This window comes from Saccopteryx leptura, chromosome 1 (assembly GCF_036850995.1).
Source record: "Saccopteryx leptura isolate mSacLep1 chromosome 1, mSacLep1_pri_phased_curated, whole genome shotgun sequence".
Lineage (NCBI taxonomy): Eukaryota > Metazoa > Chordata > Mammalia > Chiroptera > Emballonuridae > Saccopteryx > Saccopteryx leptura.
In genome coordinates this window covers 231,766,715-231,789,598 of record NC_089503.1, presented here as the reverse complement: position 1 = coordinate 231,789,598, position 22,884 = coordinate 231,766,715, and the positions used below count along the sequence as shown (strand labels likewise).

The 22,884-nt window shown below is 35.6% G+C and overlaps 1 protein-coding gene across 1 annotated transcript in view; it reads left to right on the top strand.

The window, feature by feature from the left end:
• Nucleotides 1-22,884, top strand: part of SPOCK3 (SPARC (osteonectin), cwcv and kazal like domains proteoglycan 3) — a 348,806-nt gene that overhangs the window by 105,951 nt on the left and 219,971 nt on the right. The window contains exon 3 of the mRNA XM_066387709.1: nt 18,645-18,690. Coding sequence (XP_066243806.1) covers nt 18,645-18,690 — 46 coding nt within the window. The remainder of the gene's footprint in view (nt 1-18,644; nt 18,691-22,884) is intronic.

Below are 22,884 nucleotides of genomic sequence, written 5' to 3'. Positions count from 1 at the left end.
CAAAGAATCAATTATAAATATCAAAGTACCGGCCCTGGCCGGTTGGCTCAGCGGTAGAGCGTCGGCCTAGCGTGCGGAGGACCCGGGTTCGATTCCCGGCCAGGGCACACAGGAGAAGCGCCCATTTGCTTCTCCACCCCTCCGCCGCGCTTTCCTCTCTGTCTCTCTCTTCCCCTCCCGCAGCCAAGGCTCCATTGGAGCAAAGATGGCCCGGGCGCTGGGGATGGCTCTGTGGCCTCTGCCTCAGGCGCTAGAGTGGCTCTGGTCGCAACATGGCGACGCCCAGGATGGGCAGAGCATAGCCCCCTGGTGGGTGTGCCGGGTGGATCCCGGTCGGGCGCATGCGGGAGTCTGTCTGACTGTCTCTCCCTGTTTCCAGCTTCAGAAAAATGAAAGAAAAAAAAAAATAAATAAATAAATATCAAAGTACCATAAATTTAGAAAAACAAAATGAATCTTTCCAGTGATGGTAGGATCTCTCTATTTGTACATATTATATAAAACTGTGAGAGCGTAGAGCCAGACCCTATGGTTCAGGAAGACAGGACACTTTATCTTCACCGACTTTGCATTCTTGATTAGAACTGGAATGTGATACATAATAAATGATGGCTAAATAAATTAACGAGCAAAAATTATTTAGGTTGGAATTCCTAAATTATTATTTTTCTTTTTGTGACAGAGACAGAGAGAGGGATAGACAGGCAGGAAGGGAGAGAGATGAGAAGCATCAGTTCTTCATTGCAGCTCCTTAGTTGTTCATTGATGGCTTTCTCATATGTGTCTTGACTGGAGGGGTACAGCAGACCAAGTGACCCCTTGCTGAAGGCAGCAACCCCGCGCTCAAGCTGGTGAGCTTTGCTCAAACCAGATTAACCCGCGCTTAAGCTGGCAACCTCAGGGTTTCCAACCTGGGTCCTTCGCCTCCCAGTCCGATGCTCTATCCACTGCACCACTGCCTGGTCAGGCCCTAAGTTATTTCTATAGCAAAGGTGCCGCTTGCATGTGGAAATTAACTAATAAAATTAAACATTTGAAAATTGAAGCATAATAAATAATTAAGAGAATGAATTCCAGAAGCAGGTGGTTGGGGTCTGAGTCTTATAGTCCCTGACTGCTGGACCTTGTCACTTAGTCTTTCCTTATCTGTAAACTGAGGTGAAGAATATCTATATCACAGGGTAATTATGATCTTTAAAAAGTAACTGGTATAGAGTAAGCACCATATTTGAACTTGTGGTTATTATTATTGCTATTATTCCATGATTCTGGATCCAGTATAGGTGTTAAGGAATCATAGAAATATACCAACATCTTGATTTTTCTAGAAGCCATATGGCAACATCAAAACATTTAGACTAGCTGTGAATCTGGAAGTAAAGGAAAAAATATATTTGCAGCAACAGTTCTGTTTACGATGAGTTTGCCTGTTTGTCTCTGCCTAGCCACCTTGCCTGTCACTACACCAGCCACGCCCATCACCATTCCTTCCCAACATACCTGATGCATGTGTACACACATGGACACACACACATGAACATACAAGAGTTATGATCAAGTGATTCTGGCCCACATAGATAAACACTTAAATTATGATCCCATATATACTAGTTATTACACTTCTGTGCTTTCTTTTGTCTATATGTCGTATCATTTACTGACACTTGTGCATGAAACATCAGGGCTTTCCCATTGTCCAGACAGCTCTTATGCCATGTGTTCCAACCTTGGTCATATCAGGCTAAGGCAGAGGTGACACTATTTATGTAGCTACATTTTATTGCTGCCATGATTATCTCTTTTTTTTCTTTTATTTATTTATTTATTCATTTTTAGAGAGGAGAGACAGAGAGAGACAGAGAGGGAGAGAGAGGAGAGAGAGAGAAGGGGGGAGGAGCAGGAAGTATCAACTCCCATATGTGCCTTGACCAGGCAAGCCCAGGGTTTTGAACCGGCGACCTCAGCATTTCCTGGTCGAGGCTTTATCCACTGCGCCACCACAGGTCAGGCCATGATTATCTCTTTGTAGACTGTAGAGCACATGAAAACAGAGACTATGTCTATGTATTTTTATCTTTGAGTGGTGAGAACCTGCCATGGTACCTGGGACATAAAAAAAAGTTGTTAAAGACTCCTCTCTTCCTCCCTCTCTCTCATCTCTGTTCCTTCCGTTCTCCTTCCTTCCACTTTCCTTTTCTTCCTTCTATAAATAGACTCACCTACATTAATTAAAACAATAAAAAATAAAACCATATATATAAACTGCATTATAATTGTTGCTACTATTAAGCTTTTCTTCCATCATATTTAAAACTTACTTAACTTTTGGCCTCATTAAAGCACAGATGAGGAGCATGGAGCACCAGGAAAACCAGATATTATATGTTAACCATCAGAGAGCCTCACTAAAAATTTTATTTTTTTAATATTCAGAAGAATAAAAGAAGCAGAATTGTATGGACTATAACCTAGATGTACGACACTACATTTCTCTTTTTTCAAGTTAAAACACATGTAATATAGATATTGTCTTGCTTTCCATCAGATTATTCTAAAGGATGTCCTGTTCCCTTAAAAATGTTCTGGTAGCCTGACCTGTGGTGGCGCAGTGGATAAAGCGTCAACCTGGAAACACTGAGGTTGCCAGTTCAAAACCCTGGGCTTGCCCGGACAAGGCACATATGGGAGTTGATGCTTCCTGCTCCTCCCCCTTCTCTCTCTCTCTCTCTCTATCTCTCTCTCTCTCTCTCCCTCCCCCCTGTATAATGAATAAATAAAATCTTAAAAAAATGTTCTGGTAATTATAGCTTTTGCCTTTCTTTTTATAAGGATGAGATAATAGTACAGTAGGCAGTGCAGGATTATTTGCAAATCTGAGGAACTATGGAAAATGTGTGTGTGTGTGTGTGTGTGTGTGTGTGTGTGTGTGTGTGTGTGTACACACAAAAACATACATGCATATTTTTTTTTCTTGTATTTCTCTGAAGCTGGAAACGGGGAGAGACAGTCAGACAGACTGCCGCATGCGCCTGACCGGGATCCACCCGGCAGGCCCACCAGGGGCGACGCTCTGCCCACCAGGGGGCGATGCTCTGTCGCGACCAGAGCCACTCTAGCGCCTGGGGCAGAGGCCAAGGAGCCATCCCCAGCGCCCAGGCCATCTTTGCTCCAATGGAGCCTCGATGCGGGAGGGGAAGAGAGAGACAGAGAGGAAGGAGAGGGGGAGGGGTGGAGAAGCAGATGGGCGCTTCTCCTGTGTGCCCTGGCCGGGAATTGAACCCGGGACTCCTGCACGCCAGGCCGACGCTCTACCACAGGGCTACATACATACTTTTTAAGAATGGGTATCCTTTCCAAACTGATTTTTTCAAATTATAAATACTAGAGTAATATCATGTTTTATTATTTAAGGTGTTGCTTAATATAAAATAAAGTGAGTGAATTTCAATCATACAACATTTTTCTTTTGTTTTTTTTTTATTAATTTTAACACTTTTTAAAATATAAAATATCAACTCAGTTTCATGCATACTTTTACACGTAAGCATCATATTTTCACTTCAATCTCTTGTGTGTGAACTTTGACATAGCTATGGTAAATTTTTTTCTATTGATATTATTCTAAAAGAATGGAAAAATGGCAAGCTGAATTTTTAATTGGATTATGTAAATTTTAAAATGTTTCTAATTTTAAGTTTCTGGTATCTAAGATCATACTTTCTGGCTTTCTAATTACATTATTTTGGCAATGGTATTTTCTATTGCAAAAAAATATTCTCACGATAAAATATAAGCCAAATTAATTAAAGAACATCTGAGAAAATAGACAGTTTGCACTGTTTTTAAATTTTATTTATTTTTAGGTTGATTATTGTAGATGAAGTTACTAGCAAACATACAAATTACAATTTTATATTGACTTCTGTTGTGTGTAGTTTAAGGGTTATTTAGGGTTTTCTATTGTGTATAGTTTATTATAATTAGAGGCAAAATATTTTTATTGACTTTATTTCACTTCTTTATCATAGGAAAAATTATTTTAATGTAATTTTCTCCAAATATGAATTAGAGAAAATATTCTTAGCCTTTGGATATATGATTTTTTATTACTTATTAGATTCATATCATTTCATCAGGAAATACTGCCAACTTAGATACATGAAGTTGGGGGGATACATCTGTAATTACCTCTCTATATCTTATGAATCAGTGTTGTGCAAAATATGCCCCACAGATTGCTGCTGGTGTGCAGTTTGTGTGCGATACTTTCAGAAGTTGAGAAGAAGTATTGAAAAAAGATTCATAGTAACAAAACAATAAAAATTTTTATGATTAACTCTAATAATAAGTTTGTGTTTATATCTTTTTTTAATTGAATTTATTGCGGTGGCATTTGTTAACAAAACCATACAGGTTTCAAGTGTATGACTCAACAAAACATCATCTACATTCTGTATCATACACTCGCCACACAAAATCAAGTCTCTTTCCCCCATTTATCTCCCCTTTGCCCTTCTCCGCCTCCCCAACCCCTCCCCATTTTCTCTCTAGCAATCACTATATTGTTGTCCATGTCTGTTATATATTTCTTAATCCCTTTACTTTTTTCAGCCATCCCCTCTCTCCTTTCTCCCCTCTGACAGCCCTCAGTCTGTTCTCTATATCTGTGAGTCTGTTTCTATTTAGTTAATTTTGTTCATCAGTTTTCACTTATATGTGAAATCATATGGTATTTATCTTTCCCTAACTGCCTTATTTCACTAAGCATAATATTCTTCAGGTCCATTCATGCTGTTGCAAAAGGTAAGATTTCCTTTTTCACTCTCAAGTAGTGTTCCATTGTCTAAATGTACCATAGGGTTTTTTTTTTTTTTTTTTTTATAAATCCACTCTTTTACAGATAGGCATTTGGGTGGCTTCCAAATCTTGGCTATAGTAAATAACCCTACAATGAACATAGGGGTGCGTACATTGTTTTGAATTAGTGTTTATTTTTTTTATTTTATTTATTCATTTTAGAAAGGAGAGAGAGAGGGAGAGAGAGAGAAACAGAGAGAGAGAGAAGGGGGAGGAGCAGGAAGCATCAACTCCCATATGTGCCTTGACCAGGCAAGCCCAGGGTTTTGAACCAGTGACCTCAGCATTTCCAGGTCGACACTTTATCCACTGCACCACCACAGGTCAGACTCATTTTTATTTTTTGAGGAATCCCCATAATGTTTTCTGCAATAGTTAAATCAATCTGTTTTCCCACCAACAGTGCACATGGGTTCCCTTTCCCATTTACTTGCCAACACTTGTGATTTATTGATTTATTGGTGATAGTTATTCTGAGAGGCATGAGGGGATATCATCAATGTAGTTTTAATTTGTATATTTCTGATAATTACTTTGAGCATCTTTTCATATGTCTGTTGGGCAACTGTATGTCATCTTTGAAGAAGTATCTATGTCATTTGCCTATTCTTTTTCAAATTGGATTGTTTTTTGGTGTTGAGCTGTATAAATTATAAATTTTGGAAATTAACCCTTTATCAGTACATCATTGGCAAATATGTTCTTTCATTCAGTAGGTTGTCTTTTTATTTCGTTGATGGTTTCCTGTGCTGTGCAAAAGCTTTTTAATTTGATGTAGTCCCATTTGTTTATTTTGCCTTTGATTCTGTTGCCTGAGGAGATAATCAGAAAAAAAGTTCTATGATAAATGTCCGAAAATTTACTGCCCTGTTTTCTTCTAGTATTTTCATGGATTTGAGACTAGCATTTAAGTTTTTAACCCATTTTGACTTTATTCTTGTATATGGTATGAGGTCTGTTTCATTTTTTTGTATGTGTCTGTCTAATTTTCTCAATCCCATTTATTGACTACCCCATTGTATACTCTTGGCTTCTTTATCAAATATTAATTGACCATAATGGCATGGGTTTATTTCTGGGCTCCCTATTCTGTTTCATTGATATATATATATATATGTCTGTTTTTGTGCCAATATCATGCTGTTTTCATTACTATGGCCTTGTAGTAAGTATAGTTTGTTATCAGATAGTCTGGTTCTTCCTACTTGCTTCTTTTTTTTTTTTTTAAGATTGTTGTGGTTATTCAGGGTCTTTTGTGATTTTATATAAATTTTTAGAAGATTTGTTCTAGTAATGTGAAATGCATCATTGATATCTTGATAGAAATTGTAATAAATTTATAAATTGCTTTGGGTAACATAGACATTTTAATGATGTCAATTCTTCCAATCCATGAACTCAGTTCATGCTTCCATTTTTTTCTTCAATATCCTATAATTTTTTGAGAGAGGTATTTTACCTCGGTTAGATTTATTTCTAAGTACTTTTTTTGTTGTTGCAACTGAGGTCATTTCCTTAGTTTCTTTTTCTGATATTTCATTACTGGTGTATAAAAATGCCACTGATTTTCTAATATGAATTTTGTATCCTGCCTCTGTACTGAACTTATCAGGTCTGGTAGCTTTTGGGTTTAGTGTTCAAGGTTTTCTACATATAGTATCATGTCATTTGCAAATAATGATAGTTTTTCTTTTTTTAATTTGTATGTCTTATATTTCTTCTTCTTGTCTGATTGCCATGGCTAGAATTTCCAGTACTATGTTGAATAACAGTTGTGAAAGTGGACATCACTATCTTGTTGCTGATCTTATGGGAAATACATTGTGTCCGTAAAGTCATGGTGCACTTTTGACCGGTCACAGGAAAGCAACAAAAGATGATAGAAATGTGAAATCTGCACCAAATAAAAGGAAAACTCTCCCAGTTTCATACCTATTCAGTGCAGTTCGATGTGGGCTCACGCACAGATTTTTTAGGGCTCCTTAGGTAGCTCTCCGTATAGCCTCTACAGACTCGTCACTGACTGATGGCCTTACAGAACGGGGTTTCTCCACCAAACTGCCGGTTTCCTTCAACTGCTTATCCCACCGAGTAATGTTATTCCTATGTGGTGGCGCTTCATTATAAACGTGCTGATATTCATGTTGCACTTTGGTCATGGATTTGAATTTAATGAGCCACAGAACACACTGAACTTTCCTCTGTATCATCCCCATCTCGACTGGCATGGCCGTGGGCTGCTCCGCAATATACAATGTGTTACATCATCATCTGCACATGCGCACATGCTGCCCCATCAGCCTACAGAAATTGGGAGGGTTTTCCTTTTATTTGGTGCAGATTTCACATTTCTATCGTCTTTTGTTGCTTTTGTTTACGAACACACTGTACTTTTAGTTTTTTCCCATTGGGTATGATGTTGGCTGTGGGTCTGTCATATATGGCCTTTATTACTTTGACTTATGTTCCCTCTGTTTCACTTTGCCTAGAGTTTTAAACATAAACAGGTGCTAAATTTTGTCAAACTCTTTTCTACATCAATTGATATGATCATGCAATTTTTAACCTTCATTTTATTTATGTGATGTTTCACATTTATTGATTTGTGAATATGGTACCAATCTTGAATTCCCAGAATATATCACACTTGATCATGGTGTATGATCTTTCTAATGCATTCTTGGATTTGGCATGCTAATTTTTGGTTGAGGATTTTAGAGTCTGTGTTTATCAATTATATTAACTTATATTTTTCTTTTTTGTATTGTCTTTATCTGGTTTTAAAATTGGAATAATGCTGGCCTCATAAAATGAGAATGGAAATCATCCATCCTCTTGAATATTTTGAAATAATTGAGAATAGGTTTTTTTCTTTGCATGTTTGGTACAATTCGACTCTAAAGTCCTCCAGTCTAGAACTTTTGTTTGTTGGGCGTGTTTTGGCTCTAGATTCAGTCATTGTAATCTGTATATTCAGGTTTTCTGATTTTTTCTGTATCAGTTTGGGAAGATTTTATGTTTCTAGGCATTTATCTGTTTCACCCAGGTTTTCCAATTTGTTGGCATACCTTTTCTCTGTTTTACACAGTATTTAGTTCATATTTTGAATAGTACTATATTTTCATTGACTATATGCTAATGATTTTATATCAGACTTGTAATACGTTTTTAACATGTATATAATATATATATATTTAAATTATATTTGATATGTTAAACATTCTTATATTCAAACTATATTCAATATCTAGTGTCATAGAATTTTTAAAAACTATGAGTTATCAACACAACTAAGAAAATGCTCTTATAAATACCAAAATAATGTGAAATAAATATGCAATACTCATTGGTTTCTTGCTCCAAATTTAAACAATAAATGAAGTTTTTGATTTATTAATTAGAGAAGTGTTCTAGGATTGGAAACACTTTTATAGTACCTAGAGGTAGTATACCTTAATTTATTCCTTGGTTTTATTTTAAATCAAGGATCATGATAGCATACTGAATAGTCATTTGCAACCTGTGCCTAAAACTCTTTTTTTGTATAATATATCATACAGATTTTTAGAATCATATTCTTCCTTAGTTCCTGGTTATTTATCTTGATTTCCTGTGCGGAAAATATAATAGGCTCATCTGTAGATTTATATCCAAGCTAGATGATATATTTATGGTCAGAAAGGGGAAATGAAATATTTTGCAAATTTAGAAGCCTTAAGATGATGGAAATGGATCACAGATTCAGAATGTTAAATGTCTAAAACACCTTCATTTCCCCCCTCCTAAAAGATTTGTTTTCTCATGTTGAAGAGAGTTTTCCATTAAATGTTGTTTTTTAATTTTTTATAATCATTCTTTTATGAGTATAGGAGAATATAGGATGGTAATACAGAGTCTTTTTTAGTACAAGACCAGCTTTGCAGGCCTTTATGCTTTGCAGGTTATGTAATCTCATTCATAACTACTCTATTCTGCAGTAGTGAGTGCCAAAAAGACAAGGATGGCTGTGACTGTGTTCTAACAAAACTTTATTTACAGAAACAGATGGTGGCCCTGTCCTAATGGTCATACATACCTGTGGTATAATGCAATGCTTAAACATACAGACTCTGAGCCGTACTTCTGGGGTTCAATGGTTCAACTCCCACCTCCACTTCTAACTAGCTGTATGATTTTTTTTTATCTTTAGAAAGAAAGAGACAGACAGGAAGGGAGATAAGGAGCACCAATTCATAGCTGTGGACATTTAGTTGTGCATTGATTGCTTTCTCATATGTGTCTTGGACTCAAGCCAATGAATGATTTTGGGCTTCAAGCCAGTGGCCATGAGATCATTCTATGATCCCACACTCAAGCCGGTGACCCTGTACTCAAGCTGGTGAGCCCACAATCAAGCTGGATAAGCCTGCACTCACAGCAGTGACCTCAGGGTTTCGAACCTGGATCCTCTGCATCCCAGGTCGACGATCTATCCACTGTGGCACTACCGGTTAGCCTAGCTGTATAATTTTTAACAGATTACTTAATCTTTCTGCTTCACTTCCCTCATTTGTAAAATAAGAGTGATATTGGAAGCAGTAACCTCTTACAGCTGCGTGTAGAGTTTGGCCCAATTCCTGGTATGAACACATGAGCAGGAACTTCAAGCCACTTTTATCCCCTCTCAATTTTATTAAGTATGCTAGTGTTCTTGTAGTTACAACGAGGATACCCAACATTTAAAAGTCCTTATTGTATTTATTAAGGCAAAGTATTTTTCTGTCTTTCCATGGTGTAAATAAATTTTAAGCTTTATATATTAATGTAAATGTAACCAGCACATGTTCCATATATGTATTCAGAGGCTTTTTACCTCAATTTCCGAGTGTTTCGGGGACAACTGAGGAGTAGCCAAATGGCACTGTCCTTTTCACACAATTTATTTTATTAGAGTGTTTAGTTGGTGGTAAGTCAGGGACCATAAAATATTCTCTAAAAAAATAATAGCCCCACCAAAGTGTTATTAGTGCATTCTTTCAGGGACATAGGACATCCCATGGAAAAATGGGTGCTCCTTCAGTTGTCAATGTGACACTTGGGGACCTGAAACAAATAGTTTTTCTCATATATATCATTTCTTTACACTCAGACAATGCTAACTTACTCTATCTTGTGAGCAAATCACATATTATTTCTACATATGGGGTCTCCTCTGTGAAATCTGATGGCTTAAAAATTATACTAGCCATTCTTTCCATAATAGGGTGAGATGTGAAAATGAGACTGTCATTCATTACACGTAACACATTACAAAACAAAAACGATCCACATTGCTATTTTTTTTAGCTCATAGAATTAGTAGAATCTGAGCTGTTGAAAATAGCAAACAATAAGAGTTAATTTTAGCAAAATTCTAAGGTTTTGTCTGAGAGGTATAGTGGATAATCATAAAATACAGAAATCCTACTAAATCCATACTTGTATACATATTAAGAGATTAACAACTGTTGTCAATAAGTAGAGCAGCAGCTTATTATATTTCTTCTGGAGATTTGAATGGAAAATGTAATTGGAAAGGTTAAAAATCAGAGATCTTTTTGCCTTTTGTATTTCCCCCAAATATAAATATTTTTCTGATTGTCTTATTCCTTGGAAATAAATAGGCTCTTTCACTGTGAGATCATTGAAAGAAAGACCACCTTTCTTTCCCTAAAGAGAAGTAGGAGCCAAAACACTCTTGACTTCTGAATGTGTGTATGACTAGGTCCTATTATGGTGAAATTTGAGCCCAGGTACGGTTTTACCTCTTGGAACTAGCTTGTGAAAAAGGTATTGGTAGTAGGGATGGGTTTTTTTGGAGGGCAGCAAGATTTATCCAAATAGAAGCCAGTGGGAAGTCAGATAGGAAGGTTTAGGTGCAGGGAAATTAGAGATTGAATGAAAAGTCTAGAAAGAGAAACCAGTGAATAAGGAGAAGAATCCAAGAGAAAAATGAATAGAGCACAGATTGACATTTATACACAGAGCCAAGATACTGATGATTCCTCCAGATTTGTTCTGAGAAATCTCTGCCAGCTCAAGTAGCCACTTTCTAAGGCTAAAGTCATCATTCAGTATCAGCTACCCAGGAGAATTGATGGAAAGGTTTACCAAATGGATGGCAGCTTAGATCATGCAAACAAAGGGCAGTTTAGAGGTCTGTATCTATGTATACAAAGACATGCTGTTGTACTAGACAAGAATTGGAGAGCTTACAACTGACTATTTGTATGAGTTGGGGGCTTTCCAGTTATTTGTTGCTGTATAACAAACGACCTTAAAACTTAGGGGCTTAAAACCAATTTGTTTTTTGCTCTCATGGATCCGTGCTCCGACTATGAGCAGTTCTGTATCTATCAGTTTGAAGCTCTAAAATGTGATTGCAGTAGAACCGGTGCTGGGTTACAAGTCATTTGAAAGTTCAAAATGGCTCTCTCACATGCTGGCAATGATTTCGGATGCCATGCAGGATATAGACCAGTGGCTTTTCCATGTGGTGTTGACTTCTCTCATAGTGGCTGAATGAAAGATTTTTTGTAAACTAGCCCTACTAATTCTTGAAATCCAGTCTGACACATTCTGTTGATCAAGCAAGTCATGGAAGCCAGCCACACTGTTTCTAAAGGGAAGAGGATGAGACTTCCTGTATTGTGAGCAGCAGGATGGAAGTATAGTGAGGAAAGCAATAAATAGATGGAGGTTATCTTTGGAGATTTTCTAATCCTACAGTGATGAGCTTCAGATTCCCCATCTCTAAAGAAGGGAAGACTAGATACTACCTCAAAGCCCTCAGAAAGTTAACTTTCTGGGTTTCTGTATTCTATATGAATGGGCTTACAAGTTGCTTTCCCTGTGAACACGTTTCACATACAACATTATAGTTTTACCTGCTTGCTTTCTTTGTTCCCATCATACTTTGTACAGACTTCCCTTCAAATGGCCCATTATGGAGTGCTTCTGGCTTTCATGTTAGCTTCTGAACTCCTTGAAGTCATAGACCCCTGATGGTGAACCTTTTTATAAAAACCACCCACTTTTGCAGTGCTGGTCAATCTGGTCTCTCCCGCCCATGGCTGGACCAGGTTGACCAGCACTGCAAAAGTGGGCGGTTTTTATAAAAAGGTTCGCCATCACGGTCATAGACCATATAGTACTTAATTTTCTTTTTCCTGGGCATCTATTGAAAGCATGATAAATGCTTAATAGAATATTAGAAAAAACAACAACAAAGTCACAAGTGTCTGATATATCACTGGAAAGTGAATACATCATACTGTATTGTACATTTGGCTTCAGAACTCGGAAGCCACAGTGAGATACTAAAAGGCTGTTTTCTCGAAGCTATTCCATATCTTAGCAATCTTCCTTCTAAAATGTACCACATATTTTATTCAAAAAGTTTATTTTTGCTTGATGCCAATTAAAAAAATATTATGACGATCACTAGAATTTTTTTCGGTTACAATAATAATAGGCACAGATTTCTAAGTATTTATTGTGAACTAGAAACTATATTAATACTTTATACATAATATATAATTTAATCTTTACACAGCTTAAGGACATTTGCATTAATCTCAATGTCTGCAGAAGGAAACTTAGGGACAATTGGAATGTCATGTTAAGTGAAGATAGAGGGTTCTAACCTTATCAGAAACTTTACTCTTGGCCTTGATGTCCTGTTTTATTTTCCTTTTTGTTTTCTTCTTTTTTGAAATTTCTAATTCATTCATTAAAATTATTCAGCTAGGATTTGAAAATTTGTGCTAAGGTAAAGTTTATTCTTAAATCTTCATAATTATAACTTCTGGAATTTTCTAAAAATGTCATCATAATTTATACAAAATTTGAAACATGAATGACATCACAGCTAAAACACTATTGCTTTTGGAAGAATCCACTTTTGGTAAATTGTTAAAAATGATAAGTAGTGTTTCACTAATGAAATAAAATTTGTAAGTAGTTAATATAATAAAACTTGGTTATAAATGCCTTAGAGTTAAAAAAATATAACACCATGAAGTGAGACTGTAGATTAAAAAAATAAAAACTAAAAGAATTGCTGTCAGGAGCTTTCTTGTTGAGTAAAGCCAATGTTATCACTTTATGGAGAATTCATTCCAAAGACACTTACTATAATGATAAAGTGTCAATACATGTAGCTGGGCATACCATGGCTGAATTTATTTATTCAATTTGTCTCTGGAACTAAGAATTCTAGCTTTCCATAGACATATACAAGGTGTTCTGCAAAGTCTTATGAACCTTATTCCACATCAATTTCTTTCTTCTTTTTTTTTTGCAAAGCAATAATTGGTTAAAATATATCTGATTTGTGAGAAGTCTCGTGACTAAAATATTATTTATACGTCGTTTATATGTTATAGACAGACACTTTAACTATATCTGTAATATATTCATTTATTTAATTATATATTTCAACATACGTGCATGAATATATATAATGTGTGTCTGTGTACATGTGTGTTTCAAATGGTTGACTACATACAGAGGTCTTATATGAAATCCCAGATAGTCTGCTCTCAGACTTCAGATAGGGAGGAGAAATACTGTGGAAATATTATCACCTGAACTACTTTGGTATTCACTGGTCATAAAATTTTATAGCACATCTAGAACTGGTCTGGCATATTTTTAGGTTATTGATATGCCACTTCAGAAATACCCACCATTGATAACCATCATGTTAACACTTGTATTATTTTTGCTCTCTGTCTCCAAAAAATACTGTTCTGTATTTCATTTTATACTTCTGAAATACTTTCTTCTGTAGCTTAAAAATATTTAATAGTGGTTGTGTAATATAAATTACAGAATGCTATGGGAATGTAGAACAAAATTATATGCAGTAGATGTAGAGAAGATCTCTATTGCTATTTTAAACTGGCATGTTCAGCTAGCGGTATCTTTTCAAATGCATATTTTAGTAAAATTTTATTGCCTGTACAATTCTTCATAGCCACTGGAACACATTCAATAGCTTAATAATGACTAATATAATGCCTGAAAATTACCCTTTCTGTGTTCCTCTCTAGGCATTGTGAAGTTCTTGGGTATCAAAACTCCTATTCCCAATTGATTGCATGTCAAAATCTATGAGGATGCTTAAATAATCCCTGACCTAGTTTTTTAACCCATATTTGTTCCTTTAGGCAATAGGAGGTTCTATCAGTATAGATATAGCAGTGAATGAATGAATTCAACAGTTGGTCTTTGGACATAAACTTGTCCTTACGACCTACTTCATCTGGCCAAAGCTGGTTATAAACAGTTATTGTTAATGGAAATTAGTTTTTCTATTCTGGTCATGGTGTTTGTTCCCAGTAATGACCTCCCTAAACTTATTTATTTATCAGAAAACAGCTGCTTAGATATTTATGTATGAGTTATTTGTTATAGCAAAGTATCATAAGCAATACTAAAGCAAAATCATGTGAAGGGATAACTAATTGATGGCAATTCTACACGAAAGGATATTAGCCATTACATATTTGGAGAGAAAGCATTAGTACTATTAGAAACTGCTCTTAATAAAATGTTTCACAAGCTGGATATAAAAGTGAATGTACAATGTTGTTTTAATATAATAAAACATCTGGGAAGAAAAATCTGTTGTTATTAGCAGCCCATCATTGTAGGGTATTTTCATTCATTTGTCTTTTTGTATTTCTCAGTAACTCTGTCCAGTTATTCTCAAAAATATATGTTTTTTCTCCTGAGGAGACATTTAGTTGTAGTTGGTGACATTTCTATTTGTCACACGTTGAAGGAGATCACTACTGGTTTCTCCGTAGGGGGCAGGAATGCTATTAAACAGCCAGCAATGAACAGGACAGCCACAATGCCCCAATACAACTAAGAATTACTTGGCTCAAATATTAATAATGCCAAGATTGAGAAACTATAGTCTCTATATTAAATAGACTTTTGTTTAAAATCAGGACAAATAACCACAAGGAAAATATTTAAGCAATAAGGTAAACAAATCAAATTTTGTTATGTCACTTACCTTTTTAAAAAAATAAAAAAACAAATGAACAAGTATTTTGTTAAATATAAGAACTTGACGAGCACATAGTACTGAATTCTTGTTGCTGCTGTAATTCGCTGGTGTTAGCTGGGGACACGAGTGACAAGCATTCCACTTTCCTGTTGGAACACTGAGGCTTAGTTTCAGTCACCGAACCTGCATTTCTCAAAGTGGGGGCATTGCTTGCAGTTGTTTTTGAAATCCCTAGTTGGCTTATTTGGCTCTAAATTAAAGCCTGAGAACAACCAATATTCACATAAAGCTTTTGAGACAAAAGAATTACGCCTGAATGAACACATGTGAAAATACTTTTATTTTGCATCTTGGCAAAATTCCTAAGATTTAATGAGGTGAAACCATTTTCGGAAAAAAAAAAACAAAAAAAAAAACAAAAACCAGATAGTGATATGAGGACACAAATACAAATATCTAAAAATAGCTGGTAGGTTAGCTAGTTTGCTTTTTTATACTGTATCAGATCCACACAATGGCCAGACTTCGAGATTGCCCTTGACATAGCCCAAAGAACCTGGCTTGTGTTTCATGTTATGATTTTAGAAACTTATAAAACTATGGTCCGGAACTAACCTAATATCATTTTATTCTGAAGGAAGTTAAATTAAAAGTGGTTGAGGTTAGATTTTATAATATATATATATATATATATATATATATATATATATATATATATATATATATAATTTCTGCTTATCTGTAAAGATGTTGAGTATTTCAAACACTATGTTATGTCAAATGTGTTGCTTTCGTGTTATCACTGTCAGTTCCACACCTCTTCCTCCTTCTTGGTCTGTCTTATGTATACAGATGTGGTTACTACTGCAGTAAATGCTTACCCACATCTTTTTGGATGATGTCACTGGTAGCTGTACCACTTCTGAACAGTCTGATGTGACAGCAGGAACACTTGCCTCATTGCATTAACTGCTACAGTTATAAATGTAGGCTATAAGAATATTTATTGCATCCAACATTTGACATTTCGTGGGGGCGGGACTGTTTGGACATCACTTTCACAAATGTTAGGGGGAGTTCACAGTTCTTACTCAAAGAACTCAAGGACTTGGCAGCAGTGAAGAGAATGTGTCCCGTGGTCATGCTGCCCAAAGATACTGAACTGACGCGATTAACGTATACTTTAGCATCTCCTTTATGCCAGGTGTTGTGCTGGCATTTTACATTTTTTATAACTAATCCCTTTTAAAACTGTACCAGATAGGTAGGTATTATTTTCCAACTTTATTCATATGGTTCTGGGATTTAGATCGTCACCCTTTCTAAAACTATGCAGGTAGTAAGGGGTAAAGCCAGCCTTAAGGTTTTCCTGTCTCCAAATCCATCCCCCATGTGCTCATTGTCTAGCTTTTAGTTTCACTTCAGGAGAAACTCCAGTCCCTCTTTGTGCATGGAATGAATAAATGGTCATCATCCCCAAACAGTGATTTATAATTAAAAAAGAGGAAAGATATTAAATGAGTGTGCTATATTCTTTGGCTAAAGTTTAGAGACTTTGAATGAAGTAATTTAATTTGAAAGTTTGATTTTTCAAGATTTCCATTATGCTAAAATTATTTTTAAAAAGAGATTTTTAGCCTGACCAGGCATTGGCACAGTGGTTAGAGCATTGGCCTAGAATGCAGAGGACCCAAGTTCAAAACTCCAAAATCGCCGGCTTGAGCACAGGCTCATCTGGCTTGAGTGTGAGGTCATAGACATGACCCCATAGTCTCTGACTTGAGCTCAAGGTTGCTGGCTTGAGCAAGGGGTCACTGGCTCGGCAGGAGCCCCTAGTCAAGGCATATATGAGAAAGCAATCAATGAACAACCAAAGTGCCATAATGAAGTGATGCTTCTTATCTGTCTCCCTTCCTGTCTGTCTGTCCCAATCTGTCCCTCTCTCACTCTCTGTCTCTCTCATTTAAAAAAAAAAGATTTTTGGAAAGACACTAAACAAACATTATTTATTTAATTACCCAATGGTGTTATCCTCCATTAGTTTAATTCGAGATAATTTTGCAAAACAGAACCTAGCATCACGGATCATCATAACATGCCTTTCTTTTTACATAATCCTATTGCAACATACATATAATACTGACAGGTGTCTTCTGTGGTTTTTCTTTTTTTCTTCTTTTTCATTTGAAGTTGGTCTGGTGGGAATGCAAGGGTGGTGATGAATGATTAGTCACAGTAAGAGAAATCTTTTGTAGCAATTGGAAATTTTTGAATAAACAAATTAGAGAAATGTATTTATTTCATAATTAAAATATGTTCCACATTTTCCTCTCTGTACCTTGGGAGGGTATAAGCAAAGAGATGAGGAAGGAAATTCAAAGAATCTCCCCTTGGCCTTTTTGCATTTCTACATTCTGTAGCTTTCCAGTGGGTGGCTTTGTGGGTCCAAGAGTACTGAGCTAGGAAATGTTTAATCAATGAGCTTTACAATGTGCTACTTTTTCTTACTACAGTGAAAATAGCTTATTAATTTAAACAGTGAAATCTGTTCTACTTAAATAAAAGGTGATATGTATGAGGAGTTTGTATTAGATTTTTCAGGATACAAAACAGTCAGTAACACAGTTTGTCAGTTTGGCTTTACTATTTAAAAATTTTTTTTCCACTATGCTTTGCTGTACAACTGTGTTATATGCTCATATTTACAAAGTATAGAGTAAATATATAGTAATGATTCTTTTCCATGTCAAAGATTTAAACTTTAGGCAAGACTGAATTAGGTATGCAGTTTTTTAAGTTTTCAGTTGCATTTTGATGAACTCCTTAGACAATCAATTAATAAGTGATTGATTTGCATAAAGGATATTTATACTCTATTAGTTAATGAAAAAACACTTGGTATTTTTCCTATTATATTATTATTTGTATTTTTCTGAAGTGAGAAGTGGGGAGGCAGAGAGACAGACTCTGCATGCACCCAACTGGGATCCACCTAGCATGTCCAGTAGGGGCAATGCTCTGCCCACGTGGTCCATTGCTCCATTGCAACTGGAGCCATTCTAGTGCCTGAGACGGAGGCTATGGCATCATCCTCAGTAACCGGGCCAACTTTACTCCAGTGGAGCCTTGGCTGCAGGAGGGGAAGAGAGAGATAGAGAGGAAGGAGAGGGCGAAGGATGTAGAAGCAGATGGGTGTTTCTCCTGTGTGCCCTGGCTCGGAATCAAACTCAGGACTTCCACATGCCAGGCTGATGCTCTACTGCTGAGCCAACCAGGCCAGGGCTCCCTATTATATTTATAGTTTCATTTACTATTATATTAGTGGAAAATGAAGTTGTATAATTGGAAACTAGCAAGACACTTTTATAGCTTATTAGCTCAGCATAATTATCTGCATGTTATATTGAACATTGAATTGCAGTTGAAAGTATTGCATTGTGATACTTCAGTACAGTGACAACCCAGAATAGTTCAATTGTTAGAGTAACCACTAACTTGCAATGAAAATGAACACATTTATTGAAAGACATTTCTATAATATGCAAACAATGTATTCCCTTTTGATAACTGTTGTTTTTCTCTTGTTCCTTTTTTTTATTTATTATTGTTTTTTTATACTTTGCTGCTTGCCATTGCAGGAAGTAGAGGTTTGTATTCAGTATTTCATACTTTATTTTAGATTTTCTATTAATATATACATTTTGATTACTCATACATACTCAATTCATCTTATTTTTCTCCTTAGGATGATTATTTTCGCACTTGGAGTCCAGGAAAGGCCTTTGATCAGGGTAAGAATCGAATTCTTCTAAAATAAAAATCTTAACATGTTTGTAATCACTGTTTTGAACATGATATTAATTGTCTGGTTAGATTTTAAGATGCTAAATAGGAGATTTTAGATGAATGGAAAAAAATTTATGCCATAATTGATTTCATTTCAAAATAATGTAGTTAGAAAGAAGTTAATTAGCTAACATGATTATGTCAGGGTGACTCTTATTCTTAGATACATATCTTAGGTACTAGTTTAGACTTCAAAACTATACCATGCCCATTTTTATTAGTTGATACAAGTCACTTCATCTAGTTTTCAAATATGGTCAAGTGCATTCACTAGGAAATAGATTTATTTGTCTACAATTTTGAAAAAAAAAATGGCTTTGCAGTCCTTTTTCAAGCTAAACTTTTATTTAAAACAGAGCTGATGGATAATTACCTGTGTTCTTAATAAAGCCCAAAAGGACAAGTCTTACATAATATTAGGATCCCCTCACCTCTGTACACACAGTGTACAGTTCCGGTTTGCTTACTTGAGAAAGAAAAGCAGAAAATATGATTGGGAAAGAAGTACTTCCATATGTGCAATGGGCACGAAAGCATGAGACTCAGTGCAGCGACACTTATCTGAGTGAGCAGACTTGTCTATTGAGTTGTACAATATCAGAACCAGAGACTCTCCTTTTTACAGTTGAAACCAAAAGAAATTGCTAATTTACAAAGGCAATAGTAACCTTACAAAGGAAGTAGCATCACTTAAAGATAGAAATTATTTTTAAGAAGTAGCCATAATATGTTGTTAAAGGAAATTTAGGATAGTTTGATATGTCTCCAAACTTTGATTTAATATTTGTAATGAATGCTACAAAAGGCAACCTCTCTGAGAAGGAACCAACCCAGACAGACCTAGACAGGGACTGTTGTCAACATTGACCTTAACCCGCAACCTGAAACAGTCATTCGTATTCAGACCCCTCTTTGATATTAGTACTTCCTCTGTACTTCATGTGATTTCACTATTACTTTCCAGTGTGTTTGTGGAATCTGCATCCTAAAATTCTAAAAAATATATATTTTATTTGACTGCTCATAAGGCAAGGGAAATGCATTAAAAGATAGGCAATGAAAAAATAATGACCTGCAGACTGAGATATACTTGCAACCTTTCTTAGGAAAAGAATTCTTATGATGGAATCATAAAACTTAAACTGGAGTTATGTATGAACTGGATGTTAACACTTAAATTTGCCATACTTGGTGCATCCAATTATAAGAAGATGCTTTGTTGTTTTATTTTTGTGTGTATGATGATGTCTTAAACTGCAATTTATCCCTTACCAAAAAAACTAACAAAAAAAAAAGTCTGCTATAGTGAGACTTGCAAACCCTAGTATATCTTAAAACTGATTTACATTAATTTTCAAAGAGGTTTTCAACAGACTAAACCAGTGGTAGTCAACCTGGTCCCTACCGCCCACTAGTGGGTGTTCCAGCTTTCATGGTGGGCGGTAGCGGAGCAACCAAAGTATAAATAAAAAGATAGATTTAACTATAGTAAGTTGTTTTATAAAGATTTATTCAGCCAAACTTAGCGAAAATCTGACATAAAGTATTTGGTAAGTAATTATTATTATATACTTTAACTTGCTGTAACTCTGCTTTATAAATTGTATAAAGTAAAGTTACTTCCCTACTTTATAAATCACCATTACTGTGGAACTGGTGGGTGGTTAGAAAATTTTACTACTAACAGAGATACAAAAGTGGGTGGTAGGTATAAAAAGGTTGACTACCCCTGGACTAAACTGTCAAAAAAACCACATCATATTTATGAGGAAAGGAGAAAGCTCATAACATTATAGTAGCTGATATTCATAGTGTGCAATATGGAGTCACTATTCTAAATATTCAATATATTAGCACATTTAATCTATAAAACAGTCCTGCCAGATTGATGGGGAAAGTGAGGGACGCACCAACGGAGGTTAAGCTCCTGCCCAAGGTCATATTCCTACAATGTGGCAGTCAGGATTTGGTTCCAGGCAGTCAGACCCTGAACCCCATTTCTTGACTACTATGTGTTACTCATATGAGAGCTGTAAAATCAAATAATGGCATACTAACTAAATTTTAAAATTTATGCTTGAAAAATAAATATTTACTTAACGGACATTAGAAATATAGCTGGAAGCTTTGTTTCTTTGTTTTAGAGACTATTTTGTAGATGATCAGACCCTGGGTTTTGATTGACTGAACATGTATAGTTAGTAAACATACATAGGAAAATGTTATATGGTAAAAAAAAATTTACATGAGATACATGTATTGTTTTCTGCTTCTTTTTTACTTTGAGTCAAATTAACCAACTTCTTGGTAGACCATGCAGGAGAGTAATGCAAATTTTCCTTTCTCCAGCTAGTTCTGAATAAGATAGAGTACATCATTTGGATAGAATAGACTTGAAATATGTTCATTTTCAATATGTTTGTTGTTCTTCCTGATGAGAGAATCTTCTGTTAAGTATTATTTTTTAAATCTAATTAAGCTGTTGAACATAAAATAGTTTAGAATACTTTTTATGAATGGTTATATTTTTAAATATATTACACTTTTTATTAGTTTATGAACAGCCATTGCATATCAATATAACTTGGTATTTCACACACTTTCTTTTTGGGAGGGACAAAAATTGTCTTAGCTCTATATTTTTTATGCTTCTATTTATGCCATTTCAATCATATTTATTATAATATTTAACTTTTATTCTACAGAATGCTTCACAAAATATGCAGAAATTAAAATAGCACTGAGAATGCTAATTAATGTTCCATAATATAAATGGCATCATTTCTCAACCCCAAACTCCCCTGTACACACACACACACACACACACACACACACACACACACACACACCTCTAAAAACATGGACACACATTCATACACGTATAAACTTAGACATTTTTACACACCTCTAAACATACCCACACATATTTGCACCTGTAAAGGTGCTCCTAGGTGCAAACCAACTGATTTTTCATACACATTTTGTCTATCTTTTGGTTTAATTGGAACAGATGTTCCATCTCATATAAATTTCTTATCATTAATCAGAACATTTCTACTTCGTTTACCAAAAAAATTTAAGACTTTCAGTAAAATACAGTGATTTCAAATGAATTTATGTAAAAACTATTTCAGTGATGGTAAATCTGTTGTAAAACAAAAGAAAACATACTGATGCCAATGATAAATTGCTTTGGTTATCTTTACTAGAAATTTCTGTGCCATTACTTCTCTTCATTAGAGTGGCTAATCGTAAGTTGACATAACAGAAATCGACTGAAAAATAGTTTTAATGGGGACATGCATCTTCTTGAATGCAGCATAAAGCTTCTATGTTTATGATGACAAAGGAGTGAATTGATGCATGGATAAAACTAAAGTGAGAGTCTGATAAATGTTTTATTTACTTTTTTATTTTATTTTTTTTTACAGAGACAGAAAGAGAATCAGAGAGAGGGATAGATAGGGACAGACAGACAGGAACAGAGAGAGATGAGAAGCATAAATCATTAGTTTTTCGTTGCAACACCTTAGTTGTTCATTGATTGCTTTTGTATATGTGCCTTGACTGTGGGCCTTCAGCAGACTGAGTAATCCTTTGCTCAAGCCAGCGACCTTGGGTCCAAGCTGGTGAGCTTTTTTGCTCAAACCAGATGAGCCCATGCTCAAGCTGGCGACCTTGGGGTCTCGAACCTGGGACCTTCCACATCCCAGTCCGACGCTCTATCCACTGCGCCACCGCCTGATCAGGCCTGTTAGATGTTTTAATGAATGCTTTAGATAGAAATGCTGTAGCTTTGAAAAACATTTACTTCTTTTCTCTTTGCTGCCATCACCCTACCTTGTTTTGCGGTCACATGTTAATATGGGCAAGTGATAAATCATTGGAATTTTAGCAGTAATTCCTGATAGTTGTTTAGAGACTCTACTAATCAGAAGTGCTATGTCAACAAAGATCAGTTTTGATTCGAAAGTTTTTAGGGTTTTAGTTTCCTTTTTTTATGTAAGATTTGAAAAGTTAGGTGCCCTGAATTGAAAGAGTTGGATGCAAAATGTGCTTTTTATATATTTTCCTAATTTTACTCTCCAAACCAGCTTGGAGTTTCTCCACTTCCTATCTACCATGGCAGTGAATTGCAA